Source organism: Trachymyrmex septentrionalis, unplaced genomic scaffold, assembly GCF_001594115.1.
Source record: "Trachymyrmex septentrionalis isolate Tsep2-gDNA-1 unplaced genomic scaffold, Tsep1.0 scaffold44, whole genome shotgun sequence".
Classification (NCBI taxonomy): Eukaryota; Metazoa; Arthropoda; class Insecta; order Hymenoptera; family Formicidae; genus Trachymyrmex; species Trachymyrmex septentrionalis.
This window is the reverse complement of record NW_017305611.1, coordinates 3,257,681-3,266,980: the sequence shown is the minus strand read 5'-3', so window position 1 is coordinate 3,266,980 and position 9,300 is coordinate 3,257,681. Positions and strand designations below refer to the sequence as shown.

At 40.7% G+C, this 9,300-nt stretch overlaps 1 protein-coding gene across 1 annotated transcript in view; it reads left to right on the top strand.

Moving 5' to 3' along the window:
• The first annotated feature begins 10 nt into the window (after positions 1-10).
• Positions 11-9,300, top strand: part of LOC108751415 (guanine nucleotide-binding protein G(s) subunit alpha) — a 24,579-nt gene continuing 15,289 nt past the window's right edge. Inside the window, exons 1-4 of the mRNA XM_018491603.1 lie at positions 11-661; positions 3,484-3,556; positions 5,388-5,442; positions 6,374-6,493. Coding sequence (XP_018347105.1) covers positions 526-661; positions 3,484-3,556; positions 5,388-5,442; positions 6,374-6,493 — 384 coding nt within the window. The 5' untranslated portion in view covers positions 11-525. The remainder of the gene's footprint in view (positions 662-3,483; positions 3,557-5,387; positions 5,443-6,373; positions 6,494-9,300) is intronic.

The window sequence follows — 9,300 nt, the reverse complement described above, 5'->3', positions numbered from 1 at the left end:
GAGTGAGTGAGTGAGTGAGTGAGTGAGTGAAAGTAAAGGAGAGGAGAGGCGATAAGCGAGACGAACGGAACGGCGGAACCGGAGGAGGACGGACCGGGACGGCGGGATTCGCGGAACGGGAGTGAGTGTAGCGCGTGTACCGCGGCGGCGGGATTCGGGGCGCTTTTCGAACGGCGGCGGACCCGCAGCCGCAGCGGTAGCGGTAGCGGTAGCGGCGGCGCGGCCGTAAACAACGACGACGAAGACGACGAGGTCGTCGTCGTCGCCGCCGCCGCGACCGCCGATCGCACGGACCGCACGGACTGCACGGACCGCACGGTCGCCCTCGCGACCATCAACTCGATCGCGGGCCCCATCCGTCGTCGTCCGTCCCCATCCGTATCCCGATCGTCCTACCTCTCGCTCAATTCCGCCACCGCCACCGCCGTATACGCGACCCGAGAACCTGACGGGCCCGGACCCGGACCGTTAGACGTCGAAGGGAAAAACGGCGAGCCGCGATCCGTATCCTTCCCGTGGTGTGTCATGGGGTGTTTCGGCAGCCAGAACAAGGACAGCCAGGATGAAAGCAAAAATCAGAAGAGACGATCCGATGCCATCACCAGGCAGCTGCAGAAGGACAAGCAGGTCTACCGTGCCACCCACAGGCTACTCCTGCTCGGTGAGAGAAAGAGTATACCTATATCATGTTCATATAGTTGACCGAAGGAACGAAAGAGCTCTCGACCAATAATTTTTTTCCAGATATACATCCTCTCCTCGATATTATATACAATTCAGTAAAGTCGTATTCATCGTGCGAGCCGATTCGACCGACGCGACGGACGCGACGCCGCGACGCGACGCAAGGAAATTATAAGCGCACGCTTAGATGCGAAGACGAGCGTATAATCGATATCGCTCGTGCTCCTCCTACGGCCGAATCCAACGATGCTTTTTAATCTCACGGGATGTGTGTGCGTGCGTGCGTGCGTGCGTCCCTCCATCAAGTTTTTCAATTAAAGTGAACCACGGGGTAAAAATTGTGCAGAGGAGGATAATCCTGTGTTAGGGACTCGCCTCCCCGCACCGCGTTCGCGTCCTCGATCCTTTTCGCGGCGCGTTCGGCCGGTTCGGCGTTCGCAGGCTCGTCAATCGAGGAGGCGCGGTAAATATATGTGTATACATACATATATATATATATATATATATATATATATATATGTATACATATATCGGACAGGGCCGTCGGTGATTGTCGGTTTCGAACAAAGAGAACCTCCGCGACACCGGGGGTGAGAACCGACCGACCGGCCGCTATCGCGATGTTCAGCGGCGCGTAATTCAATTTTATCGATTATCGTACGAGCTGCAGGCACCCACGAATATCCAGTGGCTGCCTCGTGTTTGTCGCCTCTTTTCGTCGCTTTCGATTCTCGTCTCCTTTGTGTTTCTCTCTTCCTTCTCTCTCTCTCTCTCTCTCTCTCATATTCTCTTGTCTCGTAGCTACAACAAAAAATTCAGCTCTGTGCTTACATTATTTCATTATTCGTCGTGCTCTGCAGTATAATAGAACAAATATCTCTCTTTTCTCTTTAATGATTTTTAGACATGTTTAAACGAATGTTTTTATACTTTTTCAAATACGTTTAATAAAATGTAGCGCTTAATACTAGTCGATAGAAATATTTGCTTCCACAAAAGTTTATTTTCAAACAATATTTTTTACGTTTTATTTTTTCTTGCTGTACATTTTGTTCTGTCTGCACGTCTTTTTCATCGAAGCTTTTCCCAAATAGTAAACTATTTTATTTACCAATAAATTTAACTTTTTTTCTACTTCCTGTTTCTCTGTCACGTCCAGCGCTAACCGATTCTATCTATCATTTTTACTTTTTGACGTTATTGCATGCGATTCTTTGTAGTAAACAATACTCACTTGTAATTTTAAATTATAATAATAGATTCATGCTGTTTACTTTTAAAACTCAATTCTCTCTCTCTCTCCCTCTCTTATTATTTTACGTATTTTTCCCTCTATCCATATCGAAAATACGTACGTGCGGAAAACATTGATTGTACTCTAGCTGTTTAGCGACGCGACGTTTAACCCAGCACGAGCAGCGCTCCGTCTACCGTCTACATTCGCCTTCCTATTATCCGGCGTGGCGTTTATGTAGGTCGTCGTTCTAATTCGATGCGAATGCGTCGTCATCGTCGTTATCCTCGCGGTCGTCGGAGCCGGAGACGCGGGAGACGGACGTCGTCGCGTCGGACGGAGCAACAGCTGTCGCCGTATTGTTTCCTTTCCTCCTCGCGTGTCATTACGACCACGCGAAACCCGTGGCCGATTCGATCTCCTATTACATATACAACTTCTGTCATCGCGACTTTGATGGCAGAAAAACTTTGGGAAAAACTTGGAGCCAGAAATTAAACGCATAACATAATCCATGCCTGGCGAGTGGCGTACTAACGAAAAATTATACATGTCCAATAGTATACATACGAATATATAAGTATTAGATATACAAACTAATACATACTAAGCAGCTTGTTTCCGGCTTTCTTTTTTTCTTTTTTCTTGTGATATTTGCGAAACTTTATTCTGTGATTTACTTAATAAGGCTTTTGTAAGTTGTAACCAGAGGTTACGTCAATTAATGCTACTGAGAATTACAAGCTTTCTCCAATTAAACTTCTCCGAAAACAAACTTATCGTTCACTTGATTTACGAGTTTTTAACGAGAATTTAAGAGTTTAGCGTCGAGAACATTTAACATTTGAAAAGTGACGCTAAATGTTAGGTATACATATAAAATAAGCACAACATTACACATACATACACACACACACACACACACACACACACACGTGTAAGAGTATAGAGAATACGACAGGAAAGAAAATAATTACTTAATAATTAAAAATTGATGCTTGTGAATTACGTTAAAACTTGGGCAGAAAGTTGAAAAACTTGATATATTTCGCTCATGTCCGAGAGGATCAAAAAGGCGGTTTAATTAACTCCATTGCGATGGGACCATCTAGGTCGACCATCACGATCTCGCACATATCACATACCGCGGGAAATCGTCCCGGTTCATTTTAGAGTTTACAGAATGTCCAACATTTAATTCCGGAGTGGATTCTGCACGCAACGCATGCAGAAAAATGCGCATTCCAGTCGTTTATTCCCGCAATGTATCGTTAAACTCTGCATGACATGATACCTTTTATCGCGGCCGATCGATAAAACTATACCATACTAGGTATACACATATATTGTACAATATATCTCGGCTGATGAAATCTCATTTCTGTGTGATATTCTTTCGCGCGTTATCACGTCACATCATGGCAAATCTCGCAGATCTCGCAAATCCCGCAAATTCCGCGGTGCGTCAGCTGAATAGCCATCGCGTGGCGGCAATTCAACAACATCGCGCCTGCAGACTCCAGAGAAGATTAATGCCGCCAAAGATTAATTTCGCCCTGTTTCAGGAGCAGGAGAGTCTGGCAAAAGCACGATCGTCAAACAGATGAGGATACTGCACGTCAATGGTTTCAGCGAGGCGTAAGTTTCGTCTTAAAATTACTTGAAAAATTACTTGCCGCGGCGCGATCGTTCGATTAGATTACACTAGCGATCTCGTATTCACTGCATTTATACCAATCCAATCCGCTTCCAATCCTATTCCATCGTGTCGTTAACCCATTAAAGGAGGAGGGCCGTAATCTCTTCTTTGTTTCCGCCGCGCAGCGAGGCTTTTCATCGCGAGGCTCGCGTTACAATTAAATGTCAGCGAAACGCGAGATCGTACGTACTCTCTGCTACTCACGCAAGCCGTTTACGAAAACGTATATAACGCGATTATACGTTTATTGAATTTTCCCGGAGCGTCTCTCGACTCTTTCACTCTTTACTTCACACCTACAGCTCGAATCTCCGAATCTCCGAATCTCGCGAGACGATTTTCGGGAGAGGCGCTCACCACACAACCTATGCTATATATGGCTGCTGAGAGCATGTTGACGCTATTTTTACTATCCTTTTATTTGTGGCCAATGGCGACGCGTTAATCTTTCTTCTTAATCGTTATTCTTTTTTCGACTTTTTTTCGACTCGCGAGAAATTGAATCGCAAATTGTAGCGCAATGAATTTTTTTAGCGCGCGGCGTTCGGCGTTCTGCGCGAATGATTCATCTCATAACCGGTTTAGACCGCTGCAGTATTAACTGCAAGTATATATATCAACACGTGGCTGATACGGATCCGTCATTACTATTTCCTTTACTATTTTCCAAGTATGCGACGCATTCATCGCATTATATTTATTCTTCACTATCGCTAGCTTCACTCTTTTTCTCAATCGTCCGATTATCTTCGAAATGCATTCACTGGAATTATCTACCTTCTTTTACAGATATATGTATAACAACGCTTCTCTCATATTTTCAGTAAAACGAGAGGAGCGTTTTTAATTTTTTTTTTTCTTTTTTTTTCTAAGCAGCGTTCTGGATGATTTTTCTTCTTCCTCGAATTCGATATGATTTCATTTCTCTTTTCTCATTGTTATACCATTTTAGTCCATTTTTCGAACCTGCTAGAGATAGTTATCTCATGCGGTTACGTTTCTTGTATACAATTTTACTTGATTTCCTTTATCTTCCGCTGATCCGCTTTAAATCTTTTCTCTGTCTTCAAGGAGCCTCGTCATTATAATTCAATAATTCAATAATTCAATAATTTGTGTATTCTTTTGCACGGATGTTGGCGGTACATAAGTATATATATGTATATATATTCTTGACAATTTTTACGCTCGCATGTACAAGTTCCATTCGGTGTCTAAACTAAATTCGGTGACAACTGTGAAGTAGCTAGAAGAATAGGAGAACGTTTTTCATTTCTACATTTGACTTCTTTGCAACTTTTTTCTTAATCCGATATATACATACATACGTATACACCAGTATACCTAAACTTTTTTTTTATTTTGCTACAAGTTTTTAATTTGAATGTCTCGAACAAAGAGGATTTATTCTCTTCAGCCGGAATCTTTGAAAACAGACAGTTCCAGAAATACGCATTATTGATCGACCATGAGTTCTCCAGTAAGTTCTTTTAAATAACGCGTGGTAGTTGGCCGCGCTAAAATTATCGAATTGGTCTGAAAATACCGATATAAAAGAACACACGGTCTCTGCTATCGTTTCATTCAGCTCGTGACTCGATCATTATTGTTGGTCGACCTACTCTTACGCTACTATGTCTGTTGTATACAATACGCATTGTTAGTCGTAATACTTTGTCACATTTAGTTACGCGGTCAACAAGATATTGGTGTCGGATTTCTAACAACACAACTTACGTCTGAATCTAACGTGCATCTTGGTGTTTGCAGGGAAAAGCGGCAGAAGATTGAAGATATTAAGAAGAATATTAGGGACGCCATTTTGGTAAGTATCCTATCGTCCTACGTACCTATCTTCTTTGGCGTAAAAATTTCACAGACCTATTACATGAAATTTAAATTCATTAAATAAGAAGAGAGGTTGTGTAATTTTTGGCGAGTGAGTTTAGTTGAAAAAATTAAAGATTATCGCAAGAGCTATTCTCTCTTCTATTCTTCTTTTTTTTTTCCTTTTTTTTTCAGCGATGATCTCATCGATGGTTGAATTCTCGTCAGTGTTGCATCACGGATTCCGTGTTTGCTTCCAAACCAAGTTTTAGTAGACACACAAATCATTGCGCTCAAAATAACACTCGACATAACCGTTACGCGACACGCAAATTTGCGATATCAAATCTAGCAAGAGCATTTTGTCACCGATTTGTCATTCAAACTCGTGTTCAACTGCGCGCGCGATTCTGTTTTTTGACTCCCTCCCTCCCCCCCCCAACTGCTGCTACCCTCAACATTTTTTTTTACATACGAAATTCTTACCAACAAATTAACAGCGTGATAACAATTACAGCGAACCAGTAATTGCAGTAAAAAATAAAAGTGATTCTAGCGTGAATATTACAAATATGTGATTTTTTACTGAAACATTTAGTTTAGATCGTAATACTCCTCATCGAGATTAATCAATAATATACGCAGTTCATACGACTTTTATTACATTAATAATAACGCACGTATGAATAGATGCGTACGTGTGATACATGTTATATGGACAGACATAAGAGGATAATGTAGACGATTATAATGAATCAAACGATATAAATAATATTTTATTTTTACAAAAGATTATATTTAATATAGTAACTATATACATATGAGAAGATATAAATTTTAACGTAAACGCATAGATTCTAACAAAATTATTTTAATGTATATATCTATATGGAAAAAATGTTTGATTTTGCCCTTTTTTTTTTTTTCAGACGATAACCAGTGCGATGAGTACGTTAACGCCGCCCGTTACACTAGGAGACACATCAAATCAGAGCAGAATGGACTATGTTCTGGAAGTCTCGTCTTCCCCAGACTTCGATTATCCTGCGGTGAGTCAGCCACGGCCTATTTGCGTTGTAATGTGTTGCGCTGCATTTCCTCATTCACGAAGATAACGTGAGTATGTAAGAGGGAATCCCCGCGGACCGACACGGTTGCGCGTATCACGTAAAATTTGTTTTCTAAATGACAATTTCTTCACGTGCTGATAAATATTCGGTTCATCAGAGATGGAAAAGGCAAGACGATTGAATTGACCGCGCGTATACCTTACTTCTCCCGTATCGCGAATTTTACTCGCGCAACGTTTAATGAGACGCTTTGTACACTTGTTGGTATCTCGTTCGTGTTATCTCAACATATTCCGCGTTATAATTTTAATTCGACTGCAATTGTCGATAACCCGAGCAACTGTAACACGTACATCGCTCCTATAGTTACGTTCTTTCGTGAGTTTTCGTGAAATTACAATTTTCGTGAAATTTACATTGTAACTACTGCTGATTACAAAACGGTATATCGCTCAATATACAGTATAGGTTTGTTTCTAAATCTCATATTCTCGTGACATATATAAGGATCTATAAACACATTAAATAAAGCTTCGCGCAATTACCATGTCATTCTAACGACATTTGTGTGTCGTATCAATTAATTATTTTTATTATTTAAATATATAAAATTGATAATTTTTATATATAACTTTTATACAATTTTATGCGCAAGATGAAATAATAAGTTTAATATAATAATTGTTTATCCGTAATATATATATATATGGATCGTTTCGTTGCATGATATCCTACAGACTTGGAAACGATCGTGTTCTAGTATATTGGTGGAACTCGCGATTACTCGACATCGTTTAGCGCACACAGGCCGCGTGTAAACGGTAATAATAAGTACACGCGGTGTAATGGGCGACAACGTCGAAATTTACTTAACGATCATCGCGATGACATTTCTTCGCGTCTCTCTCTCTCTCTCTCTCTCTCTCTCGTAAAACCGGCACCTACGCGACGGACGCACATCTGCGGATTAACGCAACGAGGCACGCAGACATAGGTATGTACATACATATGTATAGACTCTTGACGTGAGAACCACTGCGTGGCACGATCAGTGTTTACAATGTTTATACAGCCATCGCACATGTTAGTGCGCTGTACAGTGTCCCGTATTACGTGCTGCGCCATTTCTCATGTACGTATGTGTGTAAGCACGCACGATATCTCTCAATGTACTGTGTCGCTCGCAAATTCATACGCTCATTATACTCGTACGTAACAGAAATTTATATCGATCGATATGAATTTTCTGTTTCTAAGAAAATTTCTCAATAAGAAACGATCCTGCTAGCGTTGATGAAAGATTTATGTACTTGTAGGGAGATTTGTAGATTTATGTATAGACATATATGTGGATATATTTATATATCGTATATAATATATCGAATGACATGTCAAGAAAGTTTTGTCATTGGATAAAGTAGATATTTATTAGGATACAACCAAGTTAAAATTAATCATCGATTGATTTACGTAGTCGTATAGCCTGTGTTTAAGGGTGATTTTGAGAGAGAGAGAGAGAGAAAAGGCGCGTCAGCGACACGGTTCTCGAAATAAAATGATCATAATCGCGACGAAATAACCGCACGTGGCGCGGGCGTTTTGCGTCATTCAGCGCGAGTCGCGCAAGTCGCACAAGTTGCATTTAGGCGTGTACAGGCGTGTACAGGCGTGTACAGGCGTGTACAGGCGGTGCATTACCTTTGCCAGCGCGCGGACTGGCGCGGACTGGCGCGGACGCTAGCGGCTAGAGTGGCCCATTGTGTGTATTTATTCCACGTGGTTGCGTTCGCCGTTGCTCGATGATGCATCCGAATTAATTGAATTAAATCGTTTTGCACCGAACGCGATTCGCAAGCTTTCGAAGCCGCGTGCGTTATGCTAATGTTATGCTAATTCGCGCAGTAAGTATTTACGGATTATTCGCAATATTCGCAATAGGCATTACGTTTGTATCGCTAAAGCTCGACATTACGTTCTACCGTTCGACGCTTTTCGGCATTACTTTCAGATCGTCGCGAGGTAATGAACTGATGAAGAATCTGATTTCCGAATTTACAAACAAATTTCATCAAGTTTAGAGAATTTCCATTAAAATCCCGAATATTTTCGTCTTTAAGCGCGTCTTTATGTGCGAAAAAAATACAACGAGCATCAATACGATCGCATCATTGCATGTTGGATGACAAGCTTTTGCATGACAAAGTGTAATTTATCGCATTAATTAAAAAAGAATAAATAAATATTATATTTAGTATATCACCGCCATTTTTTCGTGGCTGATGAAAGACACCGATTCTACTAATCGCGAACTGTACGAACTCTAGCCGCTTTCTACAACTCGTCTTTAATTTGTCACTGTCACTCGGCTCTCCATATACGAGATGAGAGGAAAGAAGCGGGGGTGTTTGGCGGAAATTTATTTTAGGAAAATCCTAATTTCGGCACAGGTTCAAAATACATTGACATCGTTACGATTATTTTACAAACAATCGACTGCGTACAAATAATTCGTTGCAAATAAATTCGATGTAAATGCAAAAATAACGTTAAAAATTGAAATTCGGATGTATGGGGAATGTCAAAATATTCTTTCGAAAATGTCAAGTAATTTCAATACTTCTTTTATATACTTGTACTTGGGTATTTTTTATATGGCAGAGATATATAATATAATTAAACGAGTGAATCAGAGTATATGCATAATAATAAGTATGTATATATTATTTCAAAAGATCGTAGTATATGATAAAACATTCAGAGAGGAAGGTGTACAATAAATATTAAAT